Source organism: Crinia signifera, chromosome 4, assembly GCF_055691185.1.
Source record: "Crinia signifera chromosome 4, ASM5569118v1, whole genome shotgun sequence".
Classification (NCBI taxonomy): Eukaryota; Metazoa; Chordata; class Amphibia; order Anura; family Myobatrachidae; genus Crinia; species Crinia signifera.
The window spans coordinates 218,851,161-218,866,323 of NC_139220.1; the positions used below are offsets into that span (position 1 = coordinate 218,851,161).

The following is a 15,163-nucleotide window of genomic DNA, read 5'->3' on the forward strand; positions in this document are numbered from 1 at the left end:
CGCCACACTAATTTATTCTCCCTCCAGGGGTGTCGTGGACACCCCCCCTGGAGGGAGAAAGTGTCGGGATTCCGGCGTCGGGATTCTGAATGCCGGGATCCTGACCGCCGGGATTTTAACTGCATCCCAGGTATACTAATGGAACCAATGCTAGTAGTCACCTCCTCCCAGACAGAGGCCACCTGAGGGCTGTTTCACGTAGGTGTTAGAAACCAACCCCAGCAGCTCAGCATTTAGGGCATATAGCTGATGACAAGCCTCCAGTCCTAAGTAATCAACTTGCAGGATGTATAATTGAATTTGCTGGAACCTAGAATAGGCAGTAGCATACCTTAGTGAGCTTATAAACAATCCCAGTCTTCATCATCAAGGTCTCCTAAATCGTTCACTTAGCACGTAAGGCACTCAAACCATCTGGGCCAGAAAAGGAGAGAGGAGAATAAAACTGAAATTGTTTTATGGCGTGGTGTATGTTGTATTAGTGAGTGAACAGGGGATTCAGAGACTTGCGGAGCACCCCTCCCCCACTGCACATTCACAGCATGGCTTAGCTGAAGGTAACGGTAAAAAAAGCATCTACGGATATCATATGTAGCAGCCAGAGAATCACATGATTGAAGAACTCCCTCGTGAAATAGCTGGCCTATAGCTGAAACTTACCTCAAACCTTATTTGCTTATTATTTATTTGTTATAGTATATACTTATGTCTATCCCATGCATGTAAATTGCTTTACTTATGTAGACCTTTTTAAATGATTAGTAGTCAGTTCTCACATGTTTCGGTGTACAGGCCTTTCCTTTCTTTCCAGAACACTTTGAAAAATATATAGGAAACATTCACAAAAAAACAAAAAGCCTGCCTGCAACGAAAACATCAAGACTTTGCTTAAACAAGTTTCAGATTTTCTAAGACACCCCATAAAAAGAACACCTATGTCATTATAACCGGCACCAATTATTTCCTATCAAAGACATTATTAAATACTTAAAAGGCTCCACTTATATGACACTGAAGTGAAAGTGGTGATTTTTATGAACTGGAAATCTTTTGCTTGGCTTTGGCACATGCTGGACAAACCTGTATTGCAAAATAGCAATATTCAGCAATATCATTGTACACCGAAAAGGTGAAGCAGGCATGTCTCGCATTTTCTGAGAACCTAACAGACAATTACAGACTGTAAAATGTCTAGTTGGTGCTGGCTATACCGATCAGTTGCAAGATTTGTATTCTGGGTATAAAACGGGAATACGTCTGTCCGCCCAGCGAAAGCTAATAAGTGTGTTTGATAGTTTCCTGGTTTGAGCCACATGAATCCAACACAGCACACAATGCAATGCAATTGTTAAACTTTTTGATAATTCAGGGCTGTAGAAATCCAAAGGTTTATGAGTTTAGATGTGTGTGACATGGAACTCCATATAAGTTTTATTGTTGCATAGAGGTTTATGTATTATTTGGTGTGGATGCCAAAAGGAAGGAATGGGAACGTGGTTTCTGAGTGGTCAGATTGTGTATATTGCAGCCTTCTGCATTTTTCTCCACGTGCGTACCTTTTGGAACTGTCCACTCGGCCACAATCTCATATGTTTGTTCGCTAACTCTTTTCGTGCATACGGAGTACAGCAGTCTGGAAAGCACTGCTGTCAGTGGCCATAGTACAGTAGATGGTTAGAAGCACTTCCCTTTGAGTGTAACCGATGGTCTTTGCAGGTGATGCAGAGAAAGGAAGGGATGAGTTGTCATTGGTTGGGGTGAGCAAAATCTACATCAACTCCCTTTTTTAATGTTTGGTGCTAGACCTAATGTTTGCTTTTGCCTTTTTATTGCAGCCATGTTACTGTACGTTTCAATTAAAGCTGTGATCTTCCTGCCACTGTTGATAGATTGTTGATGCATTGTTTAAGCACCATTTTTTGTTTAAACCAAGCTGCAGAATATTATCTGTTGGGTAAGACACATTTTGCACCGCTTTAAAGGATTAAAGTCAGATTCTTACCATATGGGCTGGGTGAGGTACATTTTTTGAGTTTGCACACAGTCATGCTCTAGCTGCAATTTGGTCAAGCTCGTATATTGGCTTGTTGAACAGACCCATTGGGTCAGCTGCTACGGCTCCCTGGGTTTGGCCATGCCACTATTAAGCCCCTCACACCCCTATACGCCCCCTTTGCGGCGTCTAAATTTTTTACTCGGCGAATTCCCCTGCACATGCGCAGAGTGACCTCTGCGCATGTGCAGAGTGTAAACATCGGCGGTACGGCCGCACGCGGGCCGTACCGCTCAGATCAAAATAAGGGCCATGGTTTGCTGTGAGCCCTGAACAGAGTAATTGCTGGGCATTCAGTTCCATTAAGTTATTGGATATTTACACATGTATTATTCAGTCATGTCTGTTTCAAACCTAAAAAAAGCTACAATCTGAAAAAAACTGGCAGGATCTCACATTCATCTGTACATTTTCTGTGTCCTTGGAGCCGACATTTAACATACTGTTTCTATTACGGTTCTTGTTTTGAATTTCTGTCTCACACTTGTTGCATTCCTCAATGAAGACCGAGAGCTGGGATTTAATTTATTTGTGTAATATACCATAAATTCGACTTAACATTTTGATCATTATCATTAACCCTTCCTATCTGGTCATTTTCCGGGACCCAGGCTGCTGCACTGATTTATTCATTAATGTATACCTTTTCTGGATCACTTTTATAAAATTGAATCCGCTCCTGTGCTTGTGCTGATTAAAAGGACTTAAAAATCCCAGTTTTGTTCTCCACCTCAGACTTGGACACTATTCTGCATGTGTCCAGGAGATTGAAATCTTGATCTAGAAGATTCTAGAGCAAAGAAGATGTGTCTGGCAACTTTAGTCGATACTGTACTTTAAAAAAAAAGAAAATATTGATACCTTGCTCAGTAAAGACAAGTCTTAAGCAGCATAGGGTCAATGTCCAATTTGTATGAATTGGTTCAAGAACTCATAAGTGCCTGTGTTTTAGGATATGATTACTCACACAGGCTGATAGTACTTATTGGTTCAACACTACTTAACAACATGAGCAATGCTAATCTAGTCAAGATTAATTGGATTATAAACTGGCAATCATTTTAAAGGATTCAGTATGAAATCCTGACGGTCAAAATCCCGAATGGGTCATAATACCGACAAGGACAAAATCCCAACATTTAAAATACAGACAAGGACAAAATCCTGACATTTAAAATCCCGACAAGGTCAAAATACCGACATATAGAATGTACAGGTGAAACAGTCAACATGACTTTCGGTCGACAGGTCACGGGGTCGACATGGGTTTTTTCCCTGTTTTTTTTTTTACCCGAATGTCGACACAGTCGACATGGACACAGTTGGAAGTGAACCGCAGCCCCTCGCTTCACTCGCAATGCTTCAGGCACGGTGCCTCACTGCGCTCAGCACAATATTTTATTCTCCCACCACACCCTAGTGGATGGTAGGGCATGAAATACCGCCTGTCGGCACATGTCGGGTCTAAAACAGTGAAAAAACCCATGTCGACCTCGCGACCTGTCGACCCAAAGTCATGTTGACTGGTTCACCTGTACATTCTATATGTCAAGATTTTGACCTTGTCGGGATTTTGTCCTTGTCGGTATTATGACCCTGTCGGGATTTTGACTGCATCCCATTTTAAAGCTACAAACAATACATATTGTCCCTGATTCTAATTGCCTTGGTCTCCAGCATCTTTGCACGGGAGACCAATGTTTATGCTCTGCGCATGCACAGATTCTCATATGCGCAAGTGCAGGGCTTCTGTGCGGGCGCCTTCGCCGACTTGCATAGTCGGCGTGGCACTTGCACGAGGGAGGGGGGGCAGGATGGATGTGTACGTTTCCTGGACGTACTCACGAAACACTGGGTTCACACAGGAAAACGCTGGGTGTCCCATGCAAATGCAGGCTGTCACCAGGGGGTGGGCGGCTGACATCACAGTTGTTGGAACGGAACACCACAAGTCTAAGTCAGCCCAAACTAACTTAGATTTGCGATCAGTGTAGAAATCATTCGATGGTCGCCATCCATCAAATTTTTTTCGCCCTGTTTATACATCCATTTGCAAAGCAGCAGGGATATCTGCATGGGGGCGGGCATTCCCGTGCCCGGGGGCTGGCGTCAGAAGGCTTGCTAAGCCGTGAATTACCGCTGCTTAGCAAGCCAACCAGAATGACCCCCATTGTGTCAATTCACTGATTATATGCCATCCCTTCTCTTGCTCACTGTGGATGTGTAAATGTATATTCACTCATCTAGATTGGTAGGGGGAAATTTACTAAAATGGGAGTTTTATTTCACATGGGATATTGCTATGGGCAACCAATCAGAATATACTTATTTATTTATTACCTTCTAGAAGTTGTTATCTAGAACAGATAGTATCTGATTGGTTGCCATCATAGCAACATCCCATGTGAAATAGAACGCTCATCTTAGTAAATGTTTCCCTTTAATGTCCAGATATTGGGGGTTATTCAGCATGTAGCTGTAGTATGACAGGAAGCCAGTATTTTCTGGGTGCTTCCGATGAAAATACATAGGAATGACCAGGCATATTTGGGGTTTGTCTGATGTCAGGGCAGACCATTTCCAGCCTCGGTCTCAGTCGCAGATTAGTGGAAGCCTCAGACCTACTCGTATTTGCACAGGTGGCAAAACTCATTGATTTGGGAATAGTGAATGGGTTTGCAAATGAATTGCGATTACCGATGAATTCACAATTAACTTGCAATTTTGAAAGTGGCTTCTATCCTCTCCTTGTGGATGGTGGCTTTTTGGTCGCAGTACAATACATTTTCTCTGTACAGTGATACATGCTGAATTAGGCCCATTGTCAGAATTGCACAGCACAATTGTGAACTTTCACTTAACACTGTATTTTTCGTTTATAAGTATGTATACATTTAATGGAAAGCTTGTATATAATCTTACACTACATTTCTGGTCATATGCTTACAGGTTCCACAGAGGATAGAGCAGAATGATACTACTGAAAATATCATTGCTGGGTCTGCAGGCATGTGGGGCAGTTGGGGTCCTTGGTCAGCTTGCTCTAGAAGCTGCAGTGGTGGTGTCATGGAACAAACCCGGCCCTGTCTTCCAGCTAGTTATCAAGAACGCAGATATAGTATTCCAAATTACCAGTACTCCACCGGTGAAAGACCTTCCAGCAACCAGAATATTCTCGGTCACGAGACAGCACAAAATCCATACCCTGGACATGTTGTTTCAGCCATTCGGACATCAGTGCCCTTGCACCGAAGTGGAGAAAATCCTAAATTTAATCTTCCATCCTCCAGTGATTTAAGTCAAACTCATCTTGGCAGAGGAATATTTAGAGGAAATCATCAGCCATTGCCTCAAAGACCAATGTCCCGGTTTGAAAGAAGGTATTTTGGGTTACTGATTATTAATCCTGATATCATTTTTAAATGTTACATTAATGCCTCCTCCCCAAATAATTAATTATATAATTGATATCTTTATTTAGATATTGGTGTAATTCCTAGCTGTTTAGAATCCAATGAAAACTGTGGCATGCATAATATAGTTGTCTTTCTACCATAATCACATTATATAGTAATAAGGATGTGGTTAGGATACCTGCACCGATTTAAACATATGTTGCTATTTGCAGTATACTAAATATTAAGCCATATGTGGTGATTCCATCGGCAGATGAATCTACTTTGCACCTGATGGAGCTATTCAGTTGTTGCTTCTGGCACTGGCATTTCAGCTCACCCCCCTCAGTAGGGAGCTACAGTAAACTGTGCGAAAAGTGACCCGTTAGAGCACCTAAACAGAACTCTTTGTGCGGTGCCTTTTTAGTTTAGTCCGGATTAGCCACTGTAGGTGGCTAGAGCCAACACCAATGAGCATGACGAGCAGGTTAACAAACATGAATTGAATATCACCCCTGTGATTACTCATCACTTTAGATGGGAGAGTCTGTACTAATATCAACTCTCAACTTCCACACCTCTCACACGCACCCACAACCCACACAACCTAATTACTATCTCACCTGTCCCCTCCCTTCCTTTCTCCTGTGCTCTCTGGAATGCTAGATCAGTCTGCAACAAGCTCCCAACTATCCACGACCTCTCCCACTTTTTTAACCTTCTCGCCATCACTGATACCTGGCTCTCCTCCTCTGACACTACCTCCCCTGCTACCCTCTCTTATGGAGGCCTCTCCTTCACACACTCGGTCAGACCTGGTGGCCGCCAGGGAGGAGGAGTGGGCATCCTCCTCTCCCCCAACTGCACCTTCCGCGCCAACCCACCTGAGCCCTACCTCACATTCTCCACCTTTGAGGTACACACTCTCCGCCTCTTCTACCCTATTCACCTCCTTGAGGCTATAATCTACCGCCCCCCTGGCCCCTGCTCCCCTTTCCTTGATAACTTTGCTGCGTGGCTTCCACACTTTCTTGCCTCTGACCTCCCCTCTATCATCCTCGGTGACTTTAACATTCATATTGACATCAATAATGCTGCCTCCTCTAATCTGCTTGACCTTACCACCTCCTTTGGACTTTCTCAATGGACCTCCACCCCCACTCATAATCTTGGACACTCCCTTGACCTAGTCTTCACCCACCATTGTAATCTCTCTGATTTCTCTAATTCTTCCTTCCCACTCTCTGACCACAATCTGCTCTCTTTCACCCTCTCATCCTCCCCTCTCCCCTCATTGCCCAGACCCACAGTCACCAGACATAACCTCGGGTCTCTTGACCTTACTGTCCTGTCTTCCCTGGAGACTTTCCTCTCTCCTCTTTCAACCATGACTTTCCCCAACCAGGCTGCCTCTTTCTATTACTCTTCTCTCACCTCTGCTCTAGACTCTGTAGCCCCCCTCCACACTGCCCCCCTCCACACTGCCCCCCTCAGACGCTCTAAACCCCAACCCTGGCACAACAAAATAACACGATTCTTGCAAAAATGTGCACGCTCTGCTGAACGCCTCTGGAGGAAATCTCACTCTCTGGCAGACTTCCTCCATTTCAAGTTTATTCTCTCCTCCTACAGCGCTGCTCTCTCCTCTGCCAAACAATCTTTCTTCAAATCTCTCATCTCTTCCCATTCCTCCAATCCCCGACATCTCTTTGAAACTTTCAACACTCTACTTCGCCCTGCACCACCCCTTCTCCCTTCATCCCTCACTGCCACTGACTTTGCCTCCTTCTTCCTCTCTAAAATTGAGATAATCCGACATGATATCTCCTCCCATACCCCTTCTGCTGCCCACCCCAATTATCCTCCCCTCCCAACTACCCCACTCTGTCATCCTTCTGCCCTACTACAGCTGAGGAAGTCCGCTCCCTCATCTCATCCTCTCCCCCCTCTACCTGTCCCTTGGACCCTCTCCCCTCCCGTCTCCTCAGTTCCCTCTCCCCCACTGGCTGCTCCCACCTTGCTCACCTCTTTAACCTATCTCTTTCTACTGGCATCTTTCCCTCACCCTTCAAACATGCTCTGGTCTCACCTATTCTTAAAAAAACAAACCTGGACCCTTTATCTCCCACAAGCTACCGCCCTATCTCTCTTCTCCCATTTGCCTCTAAAATACTAGAATGGCTGGTTTACAGGCGTCTCACCAGCTACTTGTCTGACCACTCCATCCTTGATCCCCTTCAATCTGGCTTTCGCCCACTTCATTCCACTGAGACTGCCCTAGTGAAAGTCACCAATGACCTGCTGTCAGCCAAATCCAAGGGTCACTTCTCCCTGCTTATCCTTTTGGACCTATCTGCTGCCTTTGATACTGTGGATCACCCTCTCCTCCTCCACACACTCCAAAACATTGGCCTCTCTGGCACAGTCTTCAACTGGTTTTCCTCTTACCTCTCCATTGGTTCCTTCTCAGTCTCTGCCTCTGGCTCTACCTCACCACCTTCTATCCTTCCTGTCGGGGTCCCTCAGTGTTCTGTCCTTGGCCCCCTTCTGTTCTCTCTGTACACCTCCTCTCTGGGTGCACTCATTAACACCTTTGGCCTCCAATATCACCTCTATGCGGATGACACCCAAATCTACCTCTCCTCTCCTGATCTGTCCCCCACTGTTTTCTCTCAGGTTTCCAACTGCCTCTCTGCCATCTCCACCTGGATGTCTGAGCGATTTCTGAAGCTGAATATGGACAAAACCGAACTCATTATCTTTCCCCCACCCAGAGCTATGCCCCCTACTAATATCTCTATCACTGTTAACAACACCATCATCTCCCCCGTTCCCCAACTCCGCTGCCTGGGTGTCACTCTTGACTCCTCCCTCTCCTTTGCACCCCACATCCAAGCCCTGGCCCATTCTTGCCGGTTCCAGTTACGCAACATTGCTCGCATCAGGCCCTTTCTCTCACAGAGTGCAACTAAGCTGATCATCCACTCATTGGTCATCTCACGGCTCGACTACTGCAATGTTCTCCTCACCGGCCTCGCTCAATCCCAACTGGCTCCTCTCCAATCTGTCCTCAATGCTTCAGCCAGTCTTATCTTCCTCTCCCGCCGCTCTAATTCTGCCACTCCCCTTCAACAAAATCTGCACTGGCTTCGATTCCCATACAGAATCCTCTTCAAACACCTCACACTCACATACAGGGCCATCTCTAATTCCATTGCTCCATATATCTCTAACCTCATCTCCATTCATACACCCTCCCGCCCTCTACGGTCGGCTGACGACTGTCGTCTCTCCTCCACCCTGATCACTGCTTCCCATGCTAGAGTACAGGACTTTGCCCGTGCTGCACCCCTTCAGTGGAACGCACTCCCTCGCTCCATTAGACTCTCCCCGACCTTGCAAAGCTTCAAACGGGCACTGAAAACTCACCTATTCATCAAAGCATACCCTTCCACTGCATAAACCAGATGGTTCTCCGACCCTTTGCCTGTTTACATCCTGCTATCTAACCACCACCCACTTGCTTGCACCTCTTGTAATCTTTCTGTCTCCCCTTCCTACTAGATTGTAAGCTCCTCTGAGTAGGGCCCTCTTCCCTCCTTTTGTCAAAGCCCTCTTCTCTTCACATGTCACTCACAGCTCTCCTATACTCCAACACTCAGTGACTATCTTTGTCCGCATACTCATCTCCATCATTGGCATCTAGCCTCTAGTTGTATGTTGATTGAGTCCTCACTACTTATATCCAAGCTGTAATGTGTATTGAACTGTGGCGCTCTTTATTTGTACTGTATTCTTGTTATTTATTCAATGTTATGCCAAGCTTTGTCTCCCTGTATTGTTCCTTTGTACGGCGCTGCGAAACACTTGTGGTGCCTTATAAATAAAATTATAATAATTATTATAATAACTCAATTACCCCCTTTCAGTTAGACTGGCCTACAATTCCTTAAGGGCCTCACCTCCTCTCAGGGACGGATTTAGAGGGGGACGAATAGGGCGAACGCCCCCCCTAGGCTTCCCGTCAGCCAGGACAAAGTAAACAAACACTGAAGATAAGTCCTTGCTGCGCTCCCTCCTCCGTCTCCCTGGATGTTAGCTGTTGTCAGCGGCCCCCAGCCGCAGCAGGTCACATTTGATTTACTACTGCAGAGGCATCTAATCAACACAGTTTGTTTATTTATTGAGAGTCAGACTTCTTTCATCTTCCCCCAGTGTCACGGGTCTCCAATTAACAGTGCTGATAACAGACCAGGAACTCCGGAAGTTGCTGTGTATTTAATGACAGGGTAGTGGGATAATAGAAAACAGTATAGTGTTGGGGTGGGTGCAACCAACGTGTGCTGTGTACACACATACTGTACACAGGAAGAGGAATCCGAAACAGTGTACGTTCCATTTGGGTCTGTACTTTACTACTACTGTGTGCTACACTTCCACTCAACTTTGCTGCACAGAGAGAAAGCACTCTCCATTCCTGCATCCAGAGAACAGCCAGTCAGAGAGATCATCCTCCTTGCCAGTCACTGTCTGAGACCACTGACCCACTAGCCATCCAGCCAGTAAGTGAGATATCTAATTGATAAATTCCCTAGGCAGGGTATTACAGGTTGAGTCTCCTTTGATATATTTACTGTACCACACAGAAGAACAAAAGGTGTCTGTAATAGGGGCATGTATAGGTTTTAAAACATTGCATTTCAAATTATTAAAAATGGCATATCACATCCTCATCAGTGAAATGCTAATATTATATAGATACAGGTATGCATGTAAAAGTACAGAAAGAAAAGATGTAGAAAAATGCTATACAGGTATATAAGGATTGTTATTACTGTGCGGAGTCATATGGACCCTACACACGGGGAGATTTGTGCTAGCAAGGTGTGCTGAGCAATATAGACACCTTCAGCTTTCGGGTGTCTAGATTAGATTGCTCAGCAAACCAAACTGTGTGCATAGACACTCCACCAGGGATTTGAAGGGGAAAAAATATAGGTTATTTTAATAGCAGATTGCACATAACAGTACACATGAGTGATTGGCACTGTGCTAAGCGATCTGACTAGATTTATACTGCATGCTTGAATGATTTATTTTTTTATTTTTCTTGTTATTGCTGAATATTTTGTCTATATCATTATTTGGTGCTTTTATTGTGTTTTGCATAAAATAAAGCATTTATTTGTATGATGGAGGAGATAGGTCTGGGAAGGGGAGGAGCCAGGGTGGTGAAGGGGAGGAGTCAGGACTGAAGGGGGGAGAGTCAAGATTAAACAGTAAACCGCCCCCCCTAGAAGAAAAGTCTAGATCCGCCAATGCCTCCTCTAGGGAGTAGTTTTCAGACTGTACACTTGCATTATACTTTACATTATACATACTGTATGTTACACCACGTACTGCACAGAACAATGGGGAATTTTGTACAGTACATTACCACGCATGGACTACATTTATAAAGGAGTCCAGACTATATTTGCTCATATGGTTATCCAAGCCTGTGTGGTAGCTGACCACTCCTCCTCTGGAGGTTGTTCACATGCTTATCATGAGCCATTCATACTGCAGCCGGACACATAGCCCCTTTTCCCGAATTCCCCTGTGGGCCCTTCAGTCTGCAGCCTGACCCCCTTTCATTTAAAATTAAATAGCTTTTGTGTTTTTTTTTATTATGTTGTTTTTGTGTGTGTGTGTCTTTTCCTGCACATGTAACGGGCAGAAATGCATCCATTTTTACATGAGTTTCACTGTGGCTATGCAGTTGTTAAGAAAAGTCTTTAACCATCACCGTTCCAGATCACACCTTAAATTGAAATCCTACTGTCTACATTTCGGGAAACCTTCCATTCTCACAATAAAAAAGTATAATGCTATAATGCAATCATATAGATTGTAAGCTTGCAGCAGGGCCCTCCTACCTCCAAGTCTGTATGTTGTTTCCCAGTTTGTTTTATCACTGTCTACAATTGTAAAGCGCAACGGAATCTGCTGCGCTATAGAAGAAACGGTAAATAAATAATAAATATAATGGATGCTTCTAAGCTGCTTAGTGATGATTAAAGATGTGTAGGGAAGTTAAAATCAAATTATAATTTACTCTGTAGAAAAAGACATACTGTCTAACTTCAACGGGGCTCAAAATTATTATATGACCCTTGAAGTAAAAAAAAATGCATTGAATAATTTGCCAGGATTACTGTAAATACGCAATCTTTTTGCTATCAAATATGAACAACAAAGTATCACTTATGACAAATACTCTCTTAGTAGAACTATTTAGTCTTTGTATCCTTTGGTAAATGATTACAATTAAAATAGTTTATATCTTAAAATTTTAATTGCATTATTACATCAAACTATGAAACTTCTTCTATTAATCCTTAACTTCAAGAGTCAACAGCATGAGGTCAATTATTTAAAAAAGTTCTTCCTCCTCTGTCCTGGCCTGTACTGTCATGTAATACCTCCTGTAAATTTGATGTAACATTTCTTTATACCAAGTAAAAAGGTTTAACGAAAAACCATCCAATCTGTAATGATTCATAATATAAATCCATTTAATAATTTGTTTAACAATAAATACATAAAATAGTAGGTTTGTTTGTCAACACACAAGTACTAATTAACAAATAGTGTGTCCTGTAATTGAAATAAATCCACGTACCTGAGCTCATACTTGATAAAAGCTTGTGAAGGTTGTGGGCAACAAGGGAATCCTGCGGTTTCAATAAATAAAATCTCAGCCATAGTTATTCATTGGACTCAACGATATAAAAGGTATAAAATCATAAGGGGAGTATTCAAGCAGGTACAAAGAAACATATGGTGTGAAACGGAAGTATTTTTAGATTTTTTTCCCCCAAAGATTTCTTAATATTTTTTGGCTATCCAATTTGGTTCCTCGAAAAAAGAATAAAGAGGCTGTTTTTGGGGATTTTGCTTCACCTGCCTGAGGCAAGTGGAATAAAAAATCACTAATAAACTGCTTGTGCTGGCTTATTGGGGCTAATTGAATAATCCCTGGTGACACAATCCCACAATCAAAGATTGTGGGTAAATTAATGCCCTCATAGTACAATGAGTATACACTTCTATTATCTGTGTTTTTTTACAAGGATCCTTTTTGCAACATATGGTGCAAAATGTATGACACTACTTAGACTCTCAACTATGGGTGATAAATTCTGGACTTTCTTTCGGTTTTCAAAATTGAGGAAAGGTGTATATGGACACATCTGTATACCCTTATCTTACCCAATCAGGTGAAATATTTAGGGTTGGCTGTTGCCCTTTCTCGTACCTTTTTTTTTTCCCTTTTTTCTCTTTTTGATCTTAACATTAAAAAAAATTGGTAATAAATGCCACAATAAACTAAGCTCACAGAGAGAATAAAGAAAATGAAGCCGTTACAATAAATATTTCTGAATTGAATATGTGTCTTGCTTACCTGGGAATATGCATAACATATTTATTTGCATGTATCGTATCATATACGTTCTTTACCTGAATCACTGTATATAGGGATTCTGCACGTCTTCTCATAGAGCAAGACCTATAAAGAATTTCCTTCCCCCCTGACATGGTGTGAATTTCATGCTGCCTCTGTGATATGGTAATGGAATCCACCTTGTATATACATATTTAAGATCAAGCTTTCTATACAGCTACGGAACCCCATGGGTACATGATGTCTGAAACTTGTATAAAAGTATTTATGCTTGATTTGTGCTGTAGTTTTGTGCTTGTTGTGTGGTATATTACAATAGCTAAAAGACCACCGGTTCCCTGACCATTTTATATGATCTAAGACTTTAGGTTTGTTTCTTTTTTCAAAATAATGTTTTACTGCAATAAATGGATTGACTAAGGATATTTATATTAAATATGTATTTTAGTATAGTTGTATTTTTTTAAATAACCTAGAAAAAAAGAACTCTTTATAATGAAGAAAAAACAGTGGGTATTGTAATGGCTAATATTGAAAGTTACGCAATACTGTACATAAACTATTTTGGAAATAAAGATATATCAGGATATGTCTGCAGATACTTACTGGGTTGCCTGCATGTTAGCTAGTTAGTCTTAAATCCTTTAGTAAGGAATGTACGGCTTTTGTGAACGGTTTCAGTGCACGTATGGGACGGGTTACATAAACAGCTGTAATATAGACACTGTGCAGTCATTATCTCACACTGGGAGCAGCTGTGCAGAATCTGCAAGGGTTCTCCTCACAGGTGGTTTAAATATGTCAGGTTTGACTTATATGAGATCTCCTTCACAGTTCTCAAATGCTGACCACACACCAAAATTAAACATATTAACAAATCCTTCAGCTTGCTTGAAATACTGTAACTGAGACAAGAAACTGTTTAAATCCTTATTGTGTCAGAATTTGCTCATGTGGTGTTTTCAATAGAAAGTGACAAGTATGTTGTCCAGGGCCTGCAGAATAAGGGCAACTAAGTGAGTAATTGGTACAACATATCTGACTAATGAGGTTGGGCAGCACATGATAGATTTATTTACACTAGAGAAGATAAGATTAGTGTAGTTATTAACACTTTGTATAAATGGTTAAATGGCCTATATGGAAAATTTTTGGTTTACAATAAGGACACAAGACCATCTGTCATAGTTGAAGAAAAAGAGAATTAGGACTATTTTCTGCTTTGCCCTATATAAGAATGGTACTTCCACCAGCTGAATGTGGGATATTTACCTAAGGCACACTAACAGTCCAGGTTATAGTGAAAACCATGCTTGAGCATATATTGGTTGTTATATATATGCTCAAGCATGATATTCTTAAAACTTTGAACAGTTATGCTGGCCATGCACTAGACCAGTGGTTTCCAACCTTGGTCCTCAAATACCCCCAACAGTTCACATTTTCCAAGTCACCCTGCTGGTGCACTCATTATTAACGGCAGGGCCGGACTTGGACCAGAAATAGGTTCTGGTATTTTGAGCACACAGACCCACCTGTAGTAGGCGGGACCCTTGCGTGGCTAAGCCGCGTCGCAAAAGGGGGCGTGGCATTACACATTATGGAACACACCGTAATGCCCATTACACATTATGGAACACACCAATAAGCCCATTACACATTGCCAGATACACATGCCCCACAGTGCCAGATACACATGCCCCACAGTGCCAGGTAAATATGTCTGAGGGGCAGTGTCTGTACTGGTGCAGGCTGGGGGTAAGGTGGAGGGGGGGGGCAGTGGGCATACACTGTACATATATACACATTGGTGGCAGTGGGCATCTAAATATATATATATATATATATATATATATATGTGGCAGTGGATATATACTGCACATAAACATTGGTGGCAGTGGCATATACTGTACATATATACACATTGGTGGCAGTGGGCATCTAAATTATATATATATATATATATAAACATTGGTGGCAGTGGTAATCACTGTTGTGCTGCGGCCGGGGGACGTGCGATGGGCTGGCACTTGCTGCTGAACTTCTCCTCCTCCCTGCTCCGTGTAGTGAAAAAAACAAGCAGGGGAAGGGAGCGGGGAGGGAGCAGACAGACTGTCTCTGCTGCTGCTGCTGCACAGAGACCCGGGGGCGGGGAGAGGATAGAAGCTGGGAAAGATCTCTGCTGCTGCTTAATGAAGATCCGGGGGAAGGACAGAAGCTGGGCCGGACAGAAGCCAGGGGGGGGGGGGGGGGGGGGGGGGGAGGCGG

The 15,163-nt window shown here is 43.0% G+C and overlaps 1 protein-coding gene across 1 annotated transcript in view; it reads left to right on the forward strand.

Annotated features, from left to right (window-relative positions):
• THSD4 (thrombospondin type 1 domain containing 4) overlaps positions 1-15,163 on the forward strand; it is a 708,854-nt gene that overhangs the window by 115,035 nt on the left and 578,656 nt on the right. The window contains exon 4 of the mRNA XM_083183802.1: positions 5,003-5,433. Coding sequence (XP_083039928.1) covers positions 5,003-5,433 — 431 coding nt within the window. The remainder of the gene's footprint in view (positions 1-5,002; positions 5,434-15,163) is intronic.